The 20,146-nt window shown below is 40.1% G+C and overlaps 1 protein-coding gene across 1 annotated transcript in view; it reads right to left on the reverse strand.

Moving 5' to 3' along the window:
• The window catches only part of LOC139754157 (uncharacterized), a 22,920-nt gene extending 9,823 nt beyond the window's left edge, over positions 1 to 13,097 (reverse strand). The window contains exons 1-3 of the mRNA XM_071671314.1: positions 10,916 to 13,097; positions 9,037 to 9,143; positions 2,201 to 2,324 (exon numbers count right to left, since the gene is read on the reverse strand). Coding sequence (XP_071527415.1) covers positions 2,201 to 2,324; positions 9,037 to 9,083 — 171 coding nt within the window. The 5' untranslated portion in view covers positions 9,084 to 9,143; positions 10,916 to 13,097. The remainder of the gene's footprint in view (positions 1 to 2,200; positions 2,325 to 9,036; positions 9,144 to 10,915) is intronic.
• Between the last annotated feature and the right edge of the window lie 7,049 nt (positions 13,098 to 20,146).

Genomic DNA, 20,146 nt, shown 5'->3' on the forward strand with positions numbered 1-20,146 from the left:
GGAGTGAAAAGGATTTTGTGTGATCGGGGCCTGAACATGCAGGAGGGTGAAAGGAGGGCAAGGAATAGAGTGAATTGGAGCGATGTGGTATACAGGGGTTGACGTGCTGTCAGTGGATTGAATCAAGGCATGTGAAGCGTCTGGGGTAAACCATGGAAAGCTGTGTAGGTATGTATATTTGCGTGTGTGGACGTATGTATATACATGTGTATGGGGAGGGGGCCATTTCTTTCGTCTGTTTCCTTGCGCTACCTCGCAAACGCGGGAGACAGCGACAAAGTATAATAAAAAAAAAATAAAATAATATATATATATATATATATATATATATATATATATATATATATATATATATATATTCTTATTTTAATTACACTTAACCACCGTCTCCCGCGTTAGCGAGGTAGCGCAAGGAAACAGACGAGGAATGGCCCAACCCACCCACGTACACATACATAAACGCCCACACGCACATATACATACATATACTTTTCAACGTATACATACAGATACATTCACAGACATACATATATATACACATGTACATATCCATACTTGCTGTCTTCATCCATTTTCGTCGCCAACCCGCCAGAACACTACAACGTAAGCATGTCAATATCCCCCTTAGAGGGACGTTCGCACCTCCTTTTGGAATAGCCTAAACTAAAAGAACCTATTCCTACCCAACACAAGCTAATCCATTCTAACTTAGCCAGGATATTTTCACTGTTAACGCTGCAGTAATAAATCAGATTCACTGAGATACTAAAACCTTCAGAAAATGAAATACGGGGATTCTGTATTTCCCAGGGAATTTTGCGCTGGAGCGCCCAAAAAAAAAAAAAAAAGGGAAGATGAAATGTTGTCACCTAGACTGGCAAAGATACCTACAGATCCCTCGGTCACTTTCATTCAAGGCGCTGTCTAGAAATAATTTTATTGTATGGTTGTGTCGTACGAATTCTGTCTTATACAACCACCAAGCATTCAATAATCACCAGTACACTGAGGGTATGTCAACGGTATTTCTCTTGACTAGGCTTCGGGAGACTTGTTTTGAAAGTCTTCTTAACAAACTCTCGGACGATTTTCGCTCATCATCGAATGTTCATACTCAAGTAATCTCTATTAAAGAGTCGTCAATGATTTTTTCCATGCAAGGGAAAAAAAAAAAAAAAATCGTAGCTCCAACATGGCAATGTGGGTCGGGGAGAGCAGCAGGATGTACGCACTATGGTTCGTTCCAATATGCCAACAACTCTTATCCACGGGTTTGTCTTTGTTCATTTATGGCTGAACTGGCTGGAATGGGCAAATATATCCGGATAACGTTTGTTGTCAATTTTAAGCTAAATGCTTTCACCTGGGGAATTAATTATATGTTTTTGTCTTTCACAGCTATCAACATGAAGGTAGATGCAGGACACTATCAAATAAACAAATTAATTTCTCGTATTGACAATAAAAAATAAATCGCGCAGATAATCATAGCGATCGAATGGGCAATCCCAGAAATAATATGAAAAAAGTCCAGCACATAGTAACGCTCTCACTACGGCTTCATGAGTATGGAAAGAGTATTACTAATTCTGAATATTAACTGTATTTCGTGGAGAGTTTTACACTCGTGTTGTCTAGTTTCTCAGCCTTGTATATATGAACAATGTCTTAACTCCTATTAGTGATGCACACACACACACACACGCCAATCCCTGAGGGGTGAATGAACACCTTCGTTGGATGTGGGCCGACCGCCGCGCACTGGTCGGACTTCTGTCCCGAGTGTATGGGTGGGTGTGTGTGTGTGTGTGTTTTGTATGGTGTCTGTATGGTAGGTTTGGGTGGCAATGTGCCAATTCTACTTTTATTTTCATGAACTGGAAATCCTGTCTCGAACTGTATATATTTATAAAGACTTCGTTCCAAGTCCGGATTTGTGTTTCGTGTAAAATTTCAAATGATCTCATATGTTCCTGACCTACTCTTTTTAAACACTTCGCCAGGCGGAAATGGTAGTTGTACGAATATTGGAATTTCCAGCAGACCTTCACCATCACTGGAATGACGTCAGCTACGGTGATGTCTCCAGTAACCGCGACGTCATTTGCAACACAAAAACTGCTTTACCGAAAATTCTTGAGCAGCTTACTTCTAGCTGATGCGACAGCAGATGTCGCCGGGGACTGTGGTTGCCACTCACCTGCTTCAGGAGCTCGTTGAGTAGATCGTCTACCTTCCTGACTGTATTTTCTTGTTTCTCGGTGAGTTCGACTTTATCCCAGTTGATGGGAGACGAGTCCCCGGACGGCAGGTTGGCTGCCAAGCTGCGGAGAAATGTAGAAGTGATTACTAGAGGAGTGTCTGATGTCACAAGTGTTCATCGTATTTGTCAAAATCTGCCGAAGGTGTTCTTTTCAACACTTGTGCAAACAAGGATCATAAAACATATGTCTGATTAACTTATCATCAAATACTGTCTAGTTCTGAAGCCAGAAATCTTCGTATACATGACACTTTCTTTTTTTTTTGTGATTTAATTTTCAGTGAGAGTGCGAGTGAAGGGCACATATCTAGGGGTAGATGTAGTCAAGTATATGATGTTAGACTTAAGTGAAAATTATTTGTCTCATTCCTTATTTGTGTGTTAAGTTTTGGACTAGAAATTCTCAATAAAATTTAGAGGTGATGTGGTTATCCTGCGTGCCCAGCTGGTCTTTATAGCTTCGTCTACACTAGGAAATGCCTTGGGACTTACAGCAACTTCAGAATCTAAAAATTACAGTCACTTGCTCATGATGATCTTGTTACTAAAACGCAGAGCGCTCGGCTATTGCCAGTGAAACAAAGAATCTTATAATATATATCCTTGGGATAAAGGAAAAAGAATACTGCCCACGTATAACTTGCGTGTCGTTGAGGACGATTAAGAGGGGTGGGAGCAAGGTACTGGAAATCCTCCCCTCCTGTATTGCTTTTCATTACAGGAACAGAGAAAAAAAGCAAGATAGTTTTTATCCTCTCTCTAAGGCTCACTCATCTGTTCTTGACACTTCGCTCACGCGGGAACTACCGAACATATATGTAAATACCTATCATGACAGGTTTCACCCGTAAATCCTCAACAGGGTCAACCTTGAAAAAAAAAAGATGGTGAAAAAAATACCAAACAAGATATATATATATATATATATATATATATATATATATAGGGGAGAAAGAACACTCCCCATGTATTCCCTGCGTGTCGTAGAAGGCGACTAAAAGGGAAGGGAGCGGGGGGCTGGAAATCTTCCCCTCTCATTTTTTTTTTTTTTAGTTTTCCAAAGGAAGGAACAGAGAAGGGGGCCGGGTGAGGATATTTCCTCAGAGGCCCAGTCCTCTGTTCTTAACGCTACCTCGCTGAGGCGGGAAATGGCGAATAGTATGAAAGAAAGAAAGATATATTTCATACTTGTTCGCCGTTTCTTGCGTTAGCTAGGAAACACTTAGAACAGATGGAGAAAGGCCACATTCGCTCACACCCATTCTCTAGCTGTCATGTGTAATGCACCGAAACCTTATCCTCCAATCCACAACCAGGCCCCACCGACCTTTCCGTGGTTTCCCCCAGTTGCTTCATATGCCCTGGTTCTGTCCAATGACAGCACGTTGTCCCCTGTATACCACATCTTTCCAATTCATTCGATCCCGTGCATACTTTTAACCGTCCTGCATATTCAGGTCCCAACCACTCTAAATATTTTTCACTTCATCCTTCCATCTCCAGTTTGGTCTCACCCTTCACCTTTTCTCCTCTACATCCGACTCATTCTATTTATATGTTTAACCTCCTTCAGCACACCCTCTTCATCTCTGCCAACCACACTTATTACACCTCTCTCTAACAATTCTATTACTTACTCGATCAAACCATCTCACACCACGTATTGTCTTTAAACATTTCATTTCTAACACCTTCCTCTGCATATCTTTATGCACAGCCCATGCCTCTCACCAATGCAATATCATTGTGACTAATGTACCGTCAAACATGCCCATTTTCGCCACGTCAGATAACGACCTTTTTTCTACACATTCCTTTATCTAAAACAATTCACTTCTACCAAATTTTCTTCATTTAACTCGTACCCCAACTAACCCGTCCCTCTGCCCTACTAACGTGATAATCTTGCTGTTATTCAACTTCTGCAATTTCAAATCTGCCACCAGCGCTGTGTCATCTGCAAACAACCAATTAATTTTCTAGACCCCCATCACCCACTACATACTGTATACTCGCCCATATCTCCCTCACTACCCCATCCATAAACAAATTATACAGCTTTGGTGAAGTACACAACCCTGCCGCGGACCAACCTTCACCTGTAACCACTCACTCTCCTCTTCCTATTCGCACACATGCTTTACAATCTTGTTGAGAATTTATCACTGTTTCTAGCTGTTTTCCTCCCACACCATGTATTCTTTAGACTTTCCAAAAGGTATTTCTATCCCTGTCATATACTTTCTCCAGATCCATAAATGGCACATACAAATCGTTCTGTTTCTCTGTTTCTCACATACACATTTGTCAAAACAAACAGGTCAAAACAAACAGCTGATCCACACATCCTCTACCACTCTGAAGCCAATTTGTTGCTCTGGAGTCTGATGCTCTGTACATGCCTTTACCTTCTCAATCACTATTCTCCCATACAACTTACTAGGTACACTCACATTTTCCCCCTTGCCTTTATACAACAGCACTATACATGCATTCTTGCAACCCTCAGGCACCTCACCATTATCCACATATGTATACAATGAAAATTCTTACTAGCCAATCAATGGTGCAGTCATCCCCTTTCTTAAAAGAAATTCAACTGCATTTCCACCCAATCTAGCCGAATTGCTAAAGTTTATCTTCTCTCCTCACATAACCACTTTCCATGACCCTCACTTCGCACATCTCTTCAACTCAAACACGTTACATCTGCCACCCTATCATCAAACACATTCAACATATCTTCAAAATATTCAATCCATCTCTTCATCACTACCTGTTACAATTTCCTCATTTCCTCTTTCCTTTCATGTACCCTTTTGTTCTTTTGCTTTTCTCACAATATCAACCTCCTTTCAAAACATCTTGTTTTTCCTGAAGTTTAATGACAATCGTTTACCCTAGCTCTTATTTGCCCTCTTTTTCAACCTCTGCACCTTTCTCTTGTACAACTCCTTATAATTTGCACTCCTTTCATTTAAGTAACGTCCATACACCTCTCTTTTCTCTTTCACTAGCAACTTTACTGCTTCATCCCGCCACTCATTACTCTTTTTCACCTACCCCTTCCGCATGCCACACGCTACTTTTGTACATGCCAGCACTGCTTTCTTTAAATGAAATGAAATTCCTTACTCGCTTCCCTTGCTTCGCTTACTCTCACGTTTTGCAATCCTAGGCCCAATCTCTCCTGGTATTTCTTTACACACGTCTCTTTTCAATGCTCACTTACTTTTACCACCCTTTTCTCAATCTTTTTCGAGAACCCCGACAAATTTTCACCCTTGCCTCCATCAGCCAATGATCAGACATCCCACCAACCATTCCTCTTAACACGTTCACATCTAATTAGAGACACGTGCAAAAGAGAGCCTATGCACGCCTGTCAGTTACTACGTAATCCAATGGTGCCCTCTGACAATCTATCATACTAACCCACGCGTACTTATGCACGTCTCTCTTTTCAAACTAGGTATTACCAATCATCAGACACACAACTCCACTAGCTGTTCATCATTTCTATTCGTCTCACATAACACCCAGTGATTCCCAGTTATACCTTCAATTGCCATCTTACTCTCGCATTTAGAGCACTCTTTACTAACACCAGTTCTCTAGTACCAAAACTGCTGACACTCTCACTCAGCCGCTCCCAAAACACTTGCCTTTCATCACCCTCCTTATCATGGCCAGGTGCTTAAGCACTATGTAATCACCCATCTCTCGCAACCCACTTTCAACTTAACTCACATCAGTCTAGAGCTCACTTTCCTTAGCTCTTCACGCATTTCCACAACTACTACTTGGTCCAAGACAATCCTATGTTTACCAAATGACGTCCTAGCTTCGTCTCTTCGATGTATATCAACTGACTTATATTTCTCTCTTGTGTCTCCCCTGATGATGTGATTATTACACGAAAGTGCACTTGGGAAATTATTGTATTTCATTTTCCCCGTGGACTTATAGGAATATCTTGATCACGCGCAAAATTGTGATCCTTTCCTATATATCTATCTATCTATCTATCTATCTATCTATCTATATATATATATATATATATATATATATATATATATATATATATCCCTGGGGATAGGGGATTAAGAATACTTCCCACGTATTCCCTGCGTGTCGTAGAAGGCGACTAAAAGGGGAGGGAGGGGGGGGGGGGGGCTGGAAATCCTCCCCTCTAGTTTTTTTTTTTCCTTTTTCTTTAATTTTCCAAAAGAAGGAACAGAGGGGGCCAGGTGAGGATATTCCAAAAAAGGCCCAGTCCTCTGTTCTTAACGCTACCTCGTTAACGCGGGAAATGGCGAATAGTTTAAAAGAAAAGAATATATATATATATATATATATATATATATATATATATATATATATATATATATATATATATATATATATATATAATGCTACATACAATGCTACATACAAATCCATTATATGTATATATATATATATATATATATATATATATATATATATATATATATATATATATATATATATATATACATATAATGGATTTGTATGTAGCATTTATGGATCTGGAGAAGGCATATGGTAGAGTTGATAGAGATGCTCTGTGGAAGGTATTAAGAATATATGGTGTGGGAGGCAAGTTGTTAGAAGTAGTGAAAAGTTTTTATAGAGGATGTAAGGCATGTGTACGTGTAGGAAGAGAGGAAAGTGATTGGTTCTCAGTGAATGTAGGTTTGCGGCAGGGGTGTGTGATGTCTCCATGGTTGTTTAATTTGTTTATGGATGGGGTTGTTAGGGAGGTGAATGCAAGAGTTTTGGAAAGAGGGGCAAGTATGAAGTCTGTTGGGGATGAAAGAGCTTGGGAAGTGAGTCAGTTGTTGTTCGCTGATGATACAGCGCTGGTGGCTGATTCATGTAAGAAACTGCAGAAGCTGGTGACTGAGTTTGGTAAAGTGTGTGTGAAAGAAGAAAGTTAAGAGTAAATGTGAATAAGAGCTTATTAAGGTTATTAGGTACAGTAGGGTTGAGGGTCAAGTCAATTGGGAGGTAAGTTTGAATGGAGAAAAACTGGAGAAAGTAAAGTGTTTTAGATATCTGGGTGTGGATCTGGCAGCGGATGAAACCATGGAAGTGGAAGTGGATCATAGGGTGGGGGAGGGGGCGAAAATCCTGGGAGCCTTGAAGAATGTGTGGAAGTCGAGAACATTATCTCGGAAAGCAAAAATGGGTATGTTTGAAGGAATAGTGGTTCCAACAATGTTGTATGGTTGCGAGGCGTGGGCTATGGATAGACTTGTGCGCAGGAGGGTGGATGTGCTGGAAATGAGATGTTGATGTTTGAGGACAATGTGTGGTGTGAGGTGGTTTGATCGAGTAAGTAATGTAAGGGTAAGAGAGATGTGTGGAAATAAAAAGAGCGTGGTTGAGAGAGCAGAAGAGGGTGTTTTGAAATGGTTTGGGCACATGGAGAGAATGAGTGAGGAAAGATTGACCAAGAGGATATATGTGTCGGAGGTGGAGGGAACGAGGAGAAGTGGGAGACCAAATTGGAGGTGGAAAGATGGAGTGAAAAAGATTTTGTGTGATCGGGGCCTGAACATGCAGGAGGGTGAAAGGAGGGCAAGGAATAGAGCGAATTGGATCGATGTGGTATACCGGGGTTGACGTGCTGTCAGTGGATTGAATCAGGGCATGTGAAGCGTCTGGGGTAAATCATGGAAAGTTGTGTGGGGCCTGGATGTGGAAAGGGAGCTGTGGTTTCGGGCATTATTGCGTGGCAGCTAGAGACTGAGTGTGAACGAATGGGGCCTTTGTTGTCTTTTCCTAGTGCTACCTCGCACACATGAGGAGGGAGGGGGAAGGTATTCCATGTGTGGCGAGGTGGCGATGGGAGTGGATGGGGGCAGACAGTGTGAATTGTGTGCATGGGTATATATGTATGTGTCTGTGTATGTATATATATGTGTACATTGAGATGTATAGGTATGTATATTTGCGTGTGTGGACGTGTGTGTGTGTGTATACATTGTGTATGGGGGTGGGTTGGGCCATTTCTTTCGTCTGTTTCCTTGCGCTACCTCGCAAACGCGGGAGACAGCGACAAAGCAAAATAAATAAATATATAAATAATATATATATATATATATATATATATATATATATATATATATATATATATATATATATATATATTCATATATATATGTATGTATATGTGTGTGTGTGTGTGTGGATGGGCCATTCTTCGTCTGTTTCCTGGCGTTACCTCGCTGACACGGGAAACAGCGATTAAGTATAGTAATAAAGAAAAATATAGACAGATACATTAGAGAGATAGATAGACATATAGATAGACAGATAGATGTAATGGAATATAGTAACAAGGCGAATGTAAGGAAGAGACATTAAGTTGCCGAGACTAGTAACCAAGTTTTTCTAAGATGAAAAGAAAAGCAGGAATCCTTAACACGAAGCGCACTGTGAGGGATCCTGGCAACACCTGAGCATTTATTTCTACGTCAGGACAGCTGTAACCTGCGGAACTACACACATCTGAATAAGTTATGGATTGATTGCTGACTGCTTAACATTTGGAAACACTAGAATTCTACACAAGATGAAAAGAAAAAGACAAAACGATACACTATATTTTTCGTCATGCGTGACACTTCACTCAACACTCCTAATCTTATAACGCTAAAATACGTCTGACCTCGAGTAAAACATTTCAGTACACTAGATGTTAACTACACCAACGTAAGCCCGGCAGAAATTAGTGGAATACTTACAAAACAGCCATCACGGCCAAGGTGATTATGAAGGATCTGTGCACCATACTCGATGACGTAGTCCTGAAGGGAGGTAGGGTCGTATATAGTGGGCACCACGGCAACACCTGCGGCGTTCAAGATGGTTCAATGATGCTATTTCCGACAACATTACACATTACACCACAATCAGTCCACAAGATAATTATCGGAGGAGATACATTAGTGATAAACAATGACGTTATCATCAAAAATTCCAGTACGGAAGTCGAGTTCTATAAATTATTTACAACAGATTTACGCACTGGTCATTTCACTGGCTAACTGCTTTTCGACAATGTTTCTTTTCCTTTGGGACACTTTTAGGTAACACTGTGGTTGGCTAGGGGCGGGTGATTACTATTTTGTATTTCAGGTGGAGAGAGTTTTACACTCGCGCTACCCCGTCTCCAATCTTCTTGGTGCAGTTTGAATTGATCTTTTTGCTCAACATAATTCATATTTGTATGAATGTCTGTATTCACGAAAAGAAAAATCTTCAACAGCTAAAGTCAATAAATGCAACAAAGTACCATAGCAACAAAATGCCATATGACACATAACTGCCTATTAGTCGGCAAAATAACTACTACGTATGCTATTTGGAAAAAAAATACAGGCAGAGAAATGTGTGTGATCTTAGAAAATTATCTTAACACTTAAAAACAACGTTTCGTTATCACGATTAGTGGTCCCAAAATGACGTTAACGCCCTTATAAATGGCTAGCTAATCAATAAAACAAACGTTAATATCTATAGTCAAAGTAAGTTTGGTATATGACAAAGGTAATTTCTGTAAATAGGTCTTAACTTTATTAGATAATGTATAACGGGGTTATACTGCGAGTGAAAAGCTACCTTTTACGAGGCTGTATCACTGAGAATTGCACAGTTCCGTCAAAAAGTCTCCACTCCAAAGAATCCAGCATTTCCATTCTTTTGGCATTATCGCAGTTTTGGGCCACAGGAATTATGTAAAGAATGCCTGGATAACTCCTGGCGCAGTTATACATCAATCAATGAATACCTCAAATTTTGAGTGAAATACATTCGAAACGGGTTTTGAGCACAACCTTTTATGTTCGCTAGAAAAAAAAAAAATCTGAGGCCTTTTAAGAGAGAGCAAAACTAGGCACAGAACAGTAGTTAAATATACAATTTGTAAGAATTGTCATCATTTTTTTTCCTGTCGCAAGTAACACAGTTCAGTGCCATATTTTTTCATTTCAGTATCACTTATCAGATGACATTATATCTCCACCATTTTAAGCAAACTATTTTGAACGATTCTTTTTTGTAAATCCTAGCATGACTTTAGAGGAAAAATTACAATTATAATAACAATTACAATAACGCAACATACGAAAATGTTACTACGATGCTACTCTATAACGCGTTTAGAAAAAAACTAATTATACGAAATAATTGTTCTTTAACACTACATCAATGAGGTAATATAAGAATGATGTAATTAATGTACTGAAGATCCATCTTTACGTGAAGTGAAATTCGTAAATTAAGAGATCCCAAATCGATGAAAGATTAGTGTCTGCATCTGTTAATGGGGCTTTGCCATGAAGAAAGAATATAAATTGTTGATCAATATGTATAAGTAAAACTACCTCAGTATAAAATTAACACCAATACCCATGACGTTTTGGGAAAAATACATCGAACATTAAAAATCAAATAAAAGAGGAATCCAGTGATCAGAATCAAAATTTGTATGAAATGTTTCGATAACCGTGAAATACACAAACATTATTACACATTCATTTATCATATATATATATATATATATATATATATATATATATATATATATATATATATATATATATATATATACTCTGTACTTACCAAGAGGGAGAGTAACAGCAGCAGGTCCGCAGTTGGCGGGTTGTGGTGAGTGACTGAAGAGTTCGTCGGTCGTTATATACAAGTCACTCACGTGAAGTCCCAGGAAGTACAGCAGAACTCCACTCCCCTGTGTCGGGTCCATGTTGGGGCGGCATACGACAAGCAGCATCAGCGAAGGAAGTGACGTCATTCAGATTGGTTGGTCGTTGGCAGGATTACTACTTTTTTGTTGTTACTCTCCCGAGATATGGCCCACCTTATCAATGGCGGTGCTTCCCAGGGTTACCAGACTCTGGGGTACGCCGCGACAGCCTCGTCCTGTGACCATTTCTCACTTGAGAACGACTTGAATAACTCTGACACACGCTTTTTTTTCTCTCTCTCTCCTTAAAAGAAAAAGAAATAAGATATCTTGATAAGCTTGGGAGTTCCAAGAACACTGCGTCAGGACGGTAGGTGTCGAAATTCTTTAGGGTTAGCAGCCATCTTTCCAGGTGAGAGAGGCGATGTGCCTCAGTAGCGCCAGCAAGCGATACGTGACTTCCACCCAACCAGCGTTGTGTTACACGACTTCCGACTTGTGTTGCGTCGTATCTTATCTTGTGTTGCGCCGCAAGACTCCCAGCTTACCATTTGTGCTGCGTGTGACTTGATCCTCGTCTTTTAGTGATTTGGGGTGAAGGTGACGACTCCCAGTTCACCTGTGTGGGGTGGCATGACACCCACCTCACCTGTAGTGTGGCATGACTCCCACCTCAATACGTTTAGTCTACCATAACTCCTGACTCCCAAACATGGAAGTCATGAACGGAAGACATGTGTATCTAACATGACTAGGCTGTAACGTCAAGTGTTTGAAATAGTGACAACCTGGGCACCTGATCCAGTTTTTATCAGTATCGAGCCAAGGACACTGCGTACGAACAGCTGTTGTTCAGTGGCAATCTTAAATTTGCCGATTTCTCTAAGTGTTTCTGTTAGTGTTTCCACAAATGTTTCTAGTGGTTGTAAACTGCAGACATCTTATATTCTTAACTCTGTCGCCTCCAAAAGAAGCTAAGGTTTTACCAGTGCTTTAAACTACTTTCATCTTAAGCCGTAAACAGAAATATGTCGTCTGCAAGTATGAGATGTTATAAGAATGAAGTTATCAATTACAAGTAAATGTGACATATGTAGATGCCCAAATCAAGGTTCTTGGCGAAATCAACAGGAGAATATAACACAAATACAACGAATACAATGAAATGAAAACTAACCGTTGGATCCGTTCTAGATTTACGATGAAGCAGGAGAGATCAGCGCCTCACTTGCATAGTGAGATAAATATTCGTCCTTTGCGGTCACACCCGAACGCGCCAGCAAACGTCTGGTCTACTGTTAGGAGACTTCAGTATTAATGTAGTTTATCGATCTTATTACATCATCAACAAACCTCTATAAACTGCAGTTATAATTACCTGATAAGTTTCCATTGTACTCATAGTAACTTCATGTTCAGTTGATTTAACTTTAAGTATACAGCATTTAAAGTTCTCTCTAAAGACATATATTACTTGGCGTTATCACTACTACAGTAAATAATACAGATTTCATCACATACAGCCTCTGATATCACTGCTTTATAAACAAACACCTTAAACGGACAATGGCAAAGTTTTGATAATCCTATCTTAAGCAGATTCCCCGAACAATAATAATTCAACGCTTACACTAAAATGACTAATACGTCATCCCCATATGACGTCCATATAAAACAAAGGAATAACAGCAAGAAAAAAAAATTGTGAATTATACACCCATTCTTTTCATTCAGTCTGCCCTACAGAGCGGAACGACAACTTCATTCACTTTTGTAAATTACGGGAGAATCCCCTGCGTTAGTCTGTACCCAACCGCTGGTCGGCAATGTTGGGAATCCCACTATACCGTATCGGCCTGACCCGAGAGGTTAGTGTAGACCAGGCTCGTGTATCAAGCATCTCTGTGGGAAGTTCCAGTCACTGAGAATTATGAAAATTACACCAGTGTTGTAAGAGATGTCATCTGGGTGCTAGGTTAGGTTGGTAAGCGTAGGGTTACGTACGTATAAACAGTAATTTGCGTAGACTAATATTAGCTCGAAAGAGCGCAATCTGTTTAGGTGGAGTCACAATTTGGCTCTGAGACGCACCAAATCATTTGAACACACGTAGCCAAACAATGCACGTACAATATAGGCATGTGTATAATGGACAACATAAAAAGGCGAAAAAAATATATAGCAGTTAGTTTAAGAATTTGAACAATCCAACCTTAAAAAATTGCATAATTCGACAACAATGAATGATTATCTCTTACCGGCATTGAATGAGGTAATATACAGCATCCATGTTGCCCTATTCTTTATTGAATATTTCGCGTGACCTAAAGTCACGTTGCACTGGAAGCCTTGCTAGGTTTTGTTGCAGCATCATGGACTGAGTCACTGAGATAAATTCCAACTTTCCTGTTCCGGGAAGCGGCAAGCTACGAACGATTGCCAAGCTTTTGTCTTCAAATTTCGCTAGAGGAGAAATATAACGCCAAATGAATAAGTTCCACATCTCTAATTTCAAAACTAAATTGAGAGATTGCCCTCCATCTTCAAAGGATGAAGTAAAAGAGACAACAGAAATAATACCTTTGCCTGGAAAGATATCAGAGCTTAACTTGCACGGTAAGATTACAAATTCGTCTTACGTTTAATAAGATATCCCTTTACTTGCTAGCCTAAAGCGTCTGTCTGACCAGGGTTTTTTTTTTTTTTTCATACTATTCGCCATTTCCCGCGATAGCGAGGTAGCGTTAAGAACAGAGGACTGGGCCTTTGAGGGAATACCCTCACCTGGCCCCCTTCTCTGTTCCTTCTTTTGGAAAAAAAAAAAAAAAACAGGTAATATTGCTTAAATGTTTGTGCTGCTCTTGGGAGAAAATGATAACCAGGTCGTCCTCGATCATATATGATACTCAGGTGAAATATGAAGAAAAAAAATATCAATCGCAAGCGAGGAGGTTTACTGCCACAATGATTCAGTAATTACTAACATCGCCTGTTGAATACAATGATAAGTACTCCCACTTAACTATAATCTTCTCCATCTCTTGTGATCTAACTGATAAGTAATGTTAAGGTTACATGCATGTCCATGGTACCATCATGGTTTACTGAAATTCAGGGATCTGAAAGACATAGGCATCCATTTTTTTTTCGGAGGGGAATCTTTATCTTGGGTTACAGATATGAATTTGAGTGGTATATCCATCATAAAACATCATCATCCACACAACATTGAAGAAATTAAAATCCTCATAACACAGAAGCTATATATTTCACAGTCAAGTCTACTAATGCGTATTTGCACAAACTTTTATCTAAAGGAACATTTGCTACCCGGAGTAATCATCACAAAAGCACAAACGTCTACTGAAATGTGCATCGTTCGGTGAAGAAGTGCTTAGGTGTTAGGCTTTAGGACGGAGGATAGTGTTTGCCACTGGGATTAATATAATCTTGAGGGAGGAGGGTAGTATTGCCACTGGGATTAATATAACCTTTTTCTTCAATTATCTACGAGGCTAATCTTTACCCGAAAAAAACTTTTGAGATTAAATAGGATGTTGTAACTAGGGAAAAGGTATGGTATGGCTCGTAGTATCCTGCGCTAAAACGATGCTAAACTTGGCTACACGTGATTTATGGCTATATTTCAAATAAATACGATTTCTTGTAGATTATTTGAAGTGTATTTAATTTGAATTTCATGATATCTGGCTTAATGACAACTCACAACCAAATAAGCAGCTAGCGTAAATTAAATCTAACTACAACACACACACAATGTGATTACCTTGGGAACGGATGTACGTACTAGATAAGGGAACGTTTTTCAAAGTCGTTAGGAAACTAAGAAGCACAGGGGAAAATCTGACCTGGTTACGGCACGAAGTTAGGTGTGAACGCCCGGCTGAGGCTTCCTAGTTTACGGATGAAATATATACGTTGCGGTTCCTTCAATTTGGCAATCTTCGAGACGAGCTCGAGCGCTTTGTTTGTACGACGGTATGTGCGAGTGATTACTGTTCGGGTGCAAACGGGGAGAGAGTTTTACTCTCGAGTTGCTTTGTTTCTTAACCATTTATATACATGCGCTATGTTTTGTCTGCACACACACACACACCAGCCGAAGCCAGGTGCCTGTTTATCGACCACTCCAGTGGGGAACATCAGCAGTTGTTGTTTTATATGTATATTTCAAAATCTATCGTAAAAAATATTCTCCCACTCGACTATGGACCTCCACCTGATTAATGTTTCCAGTTAAAGCAAAGGTCACGTGGGAAGTGAAGAGCGTGGAGGATTACATAAACTTACAAGGAGATCTTGACAGTTCAACCCTTAATAGATGTGATGCGTCTGGATCACAGAGAAAGAAGGCAAAGAAATGATTTTAATCAAACAGTAAATAAGCTGCAGGAATATGTAAGAGCATGAATAGGGAATCGATACCATCCCTGGAACTAATGCTAGTCCCATATTGGGTGAATCAGTATAGGAGACAAAATGCTTGCCTGTAAATATCATAATTGCATTCAAGTTCATGGAAAAGGAAATACAGAGCAAGCTCTTCACGTCATACATAAGGCCAACACTGGAATATGTATTTCAGGAGTGGTAAACGCACTTATAGAAGCACAAAGAGCTAATGGAGAAGGCACGAAGATAAATAAGATGGCACCGGAATTAAGTGAGTCGAGTAACAGGACATATGCCCACTGTGGAGGGGAGGAGGGCGAGTTTTTAAAACAGATTGATGCCGTAGACAGAGAACTGTTCTTCAAGGGGACGTGAAAAAGTACTTTCATATTACAAGAGTTCTGGATGAAGGGAAAAATGACTATGTCATGGATAACACAAAGAGCATACAGGAAATAAAGCAGTTTGACAGTAGAGAATGACAGTAATGTTCAAGAGATTCAACTCCACTGGCGCAAAACTCGCTCTCGTACTGTACACACACACACACACACACACACACACACACACACACACACACACATACCCGGTACCTGGTATAAACTAATGTGTGTGTGTGTGTGTGTGTGTGTGTGTGTGTGTGTAAACATACATAGGAGTAGGAGACATGGTACATATGTACAAGGTTAAGGGACTGGGCAACACAAGCGTAGAATAACTCGCTCCACCTAACACACAACTAGGTCACACACGCAGAACTGCCTACCAGTACCGTAAAAATACATGAGAAGATATAGATAATAACAATATCATTAGTTATCATCATTATCATTACTACTATTGCTATTCCAATTACAATTATCATCATCATACTTCCCCAGGACCCATCCAGGCTACGCTCCAAGCACGAAGGGAATATCATGAACAGCTGCGGAGCGAGGCTATTGACGAGAGTATACTCCTCTCCGTCCAGTGACGGAGATACAACGTTGTCAAAAGTGTCAATCTTGCTCGCGGTGAAGCCACAAGTAGTCGAAATCCAATTACGCATACACACAAACGGGATAAAACGGAACAAATCAAAAGAGAATAATGATTAAGAATATTGTGGGTAAGGCGAGAAATGATCCAGAACCTTTCGATGTAATCATCACGAGTAATTTGTCGGTTAAATAGCAACTAACCAAAACAAGAGATTCAGAGGGAACGGTTGTAGAGGACGAAGAGCTACCTTCGGTCAGGTTGTACCAATGTCAATGGACTTAAAGGAGTACAATCTCACTCATATATATATATATATATATATATATATATATATATATATATATATATATATATATATATATATATATATGTAATGTTTGCCGTTCTTCCGCTTTAAATGATGTACAAAGATTAAAGGATATCATCTCCAGACAAGCCCTGCAGAAAATTCCGTGGTTTCCCCTGACTATTTCAGGTGTTATTTCCAGAAAAATTTTCCTGGAATACACGCACGAAAAACGTGCCTTATGGAACATCGGAGGCAGAAACAAAAGCGAAATGTAGGTCTGGAAGTGTGTGATGAAACTGCCGAATCCACTAGTTGCTGCTGGAGCTGTGTGATGAAGCTGTCGAATTAACCAGTTGCTGATAGGACTGCTAATATACCATCACAACAGGCCTGACAGCCGCTGCACTAGTCACGAATGATAGTGAGTTTTGTTGAGGCTTGTGTGGTTAAATGAATGCGCTCTCATATATACTGATTCACGGCTATCGACGTATTGCTGGAGTCATAAATGTATTGACTTATGGGAAGTTATCAACACAAAACCCATTACAGTCGCTTCCGTATATTCAGAGACCCACATATCCTCGAATTCAAAAGCCTTTGATTCTTATATCGTCACAAATCAAGAACCATGAACATATATATACATCGCACGAGAAAATGTATTTGCTGTAAAACATAAAGGCTGTCGACAACCTGAATGATCGGCCATAACTGGTCACTCACCAGTGTAAACCAAACATCGCACAGTGTGTGCCGTAAGATACACTAAGACTACACTTGGCACAGGCTCTTGTCAATAACAGCCCGTTCTCAGGTGTGCCATTACTGGCACAGGGCGGCTTATGTGTAACTGTCAGGGAAGTTGCGGACCATCACCGCTGTCATCGGGGGGACTTTTCTGGGGCCGACATTCACCTACATCCAAGACAAGACCAGCGTTGCGAGGGATGAAAGTCGGTTAACAAAAAAAGATGGAGTTGATATTTCGTAAAACGGAAGCGGATACTGCGTGAGCTGGGAAAGACTACGGAAGACGAGGATAAGATTATGTGCTTTTTTTTTTTCTTGTGTTGAGGGGGAATGGAAACACCCATGATCCTGACTCCTGTTTTCTTAATGTATAATGGTTGCTCCACAGCTCATCTCACTGCAGTGAGCGGGTCGTTTCTCACATGCATTCGTCCCGATGCAACTGTTTGCTTCCGTTTGGTAACTGTGCTGCTATGGAGATATTATGTGAAGATTCACCCAGCGAGACGTACATTGAAAACTTTCTCAGTAAAAATGTCTAGATACAACAGCCAACTTAATGAAAAAATGGACCCCTCCAACTATCGTCTTATTACTTCGACATCCACCATTTCCTCAGCTCCCATATCCTTAAACACCTCGAAAATCACAGTCTTCTCTCTGATCACCAGTACAGCTTCCGTAATGCCAGATCCACTGGTGATATTCTTTGCTTTCTTACTAATGTCTAGTCATCATCCCTGAAAGATTTGGAGAGTCGTGTGTAGATGCCCTGACATACCTAAGGCTTTTGACAGGGTGTAGCATTGGGGTTTCATCTCTAAACTTCCCTCTTTTGGCTTTCCTCCCTCATCTATCTTCCTCTCTGGCCGATCTATTTCTGTGGTTGTTGATGGAACAGCCTCCCGCCTTTTCTTCATCAACAGTGGTGTCCCTCAAGGTTCTGTCTTGTCCTCTACACTTTTTCCCCCTTTTTTTTCCAACGATTTCCTGTCCTCCACAAATAATCCAATGCAATCATACGCTGACGCCTCAACACTGTATTCATCCTTCAACTCTGCTCCCTCTTGGCACTCGATCTGTATCTCGTCTTGACACAGCTTCCTCAATAAACTCGACTTGGACAGTTTAATGCCTCCAAGACCCAATTTCTACCCATCTCTTTATCGAAAACTCCTCACAACTCTCGTCTCTCCTTTGACGGTTCTGTAATTCCACCTCTTGACACGATGAATATACTTGGTATTACTGTGACATCCCCTCTTTCCTGGAAACCCTCCATTACAGGATAACTTCTTCCCTTCTGAACAATTGCTCCGTTTATGCAAGGGATTGATTCGTCCTTGTATGGAGTACTGCTCTCACATTTAGCTCTGCAGAGTCGAGTCGAAAGTAATCCACCTTATAAACTGTCCCAAACTAACTTTCAAACTTGACCCCCCTGATTCGAATGCAAAGGTGAGTAATGTGGCAGTTGAGGGAATAATTTGGAAAATTGTCGAGGCTTTTACTACTACAAAAGTAAGTGAAGAGCAAAACAACATGACTACAAATGAAACGTAGCAAATACTAAAGCTGATAAGACACAGGACTTAAAAGATATTAGCCTTACAGCCACCAGGTATACTGGATGATACATTAACTGCTTTTGCTCATCATCTCCTCAACTGACACTTTCTTCCAGGATTGTTGACGGATAAATACGTGAAGGGAATATAAAAAACGGTTACTGAACTTTCACTGAAAAGTGAAATTCAGTTTAGCCCGACTTACATTATTGAGAGCTGTTCCATGTTCGTTTTAACGATTTTGGGCCTTTAGCCTGCTAGAATTACCAAGGCCGACAACGTCAAATTATAACCAACAGTCAAAAATTCTTGAACACCAAATACTGTAGATAATTCCATGACCATACACGCTCTCACTGCACAACGACCCTCGTTCCTCTTTTTCTTTTGGTCCTTTTCTGTTTGAGCGACGGATCTTAAGCTTAAAGTGGTATGTGCATGCATTTACTTTCGGGTTATCTAATTTCCTTTTTTTTTTTTCTGTTGACCCGCAGTCATGATCATTGTTGGTATAATAAAAAGTGATGATTTACGTAACGAATGATGAATGAAAATCGGCGATTCCTTTATTTTTCTATCTTGTCCGTTTTTACTCCTGAAAAATGTCGGTGGAAAATTTTAGGTTCGGTTAGACTCTATGTATATATTTCTGTGAAATTCGTTATACCTTAACCTATATTTCCCAAAAACACATGAAGCAGCTTCCTCCAGGCAATTTCTTGCTTTTTACTTTAAAACTCGTCATAAATATGCGAGTTTCTCGATAAATGAAACAATTCTTCGTTTATAAGAAAGGTGATTAATCCATCAATAAAGAAGACCAGCATACTGAGGCTTCCTTTGTTTTGGGATCACATTTCAGAGGATGACGGGAACCCCCAGGGTGGAGGCAGGATGGTATGGGATGTCCAAGGCCCAACCCTCGTATGAGTCAGTGGGTCTGGTCATTCACCGCTCGTAGCGTAGCAAATTACAACATTCAAAAGTTCTTCATTGGCCTAACTTCGTCTGATATATTTTCTTCTATACAAATAACAAAATCATGTCACAAAACTAACACACTGCTGCGATACTGAAGAAAAATATTACCTACTTTTAGCACTTATATAACATTAGTTCAGTTCATCTGTTGTACGCTGGAA

This window comes from Panulirus ornatus, chromosome 16, assembly GCF_036320965.1.
Source record: "Panulirus ornatus isolate Po-2019 chromosome 16, ASM3632096v1, whole genome shotgun sequence".
Lineage (NCBI taxonomy): Eukaryota > Metazoa > Arthropoda > Malacostraca > Decapoda > Palinuridae > Panulirus > Panulirus ornatus.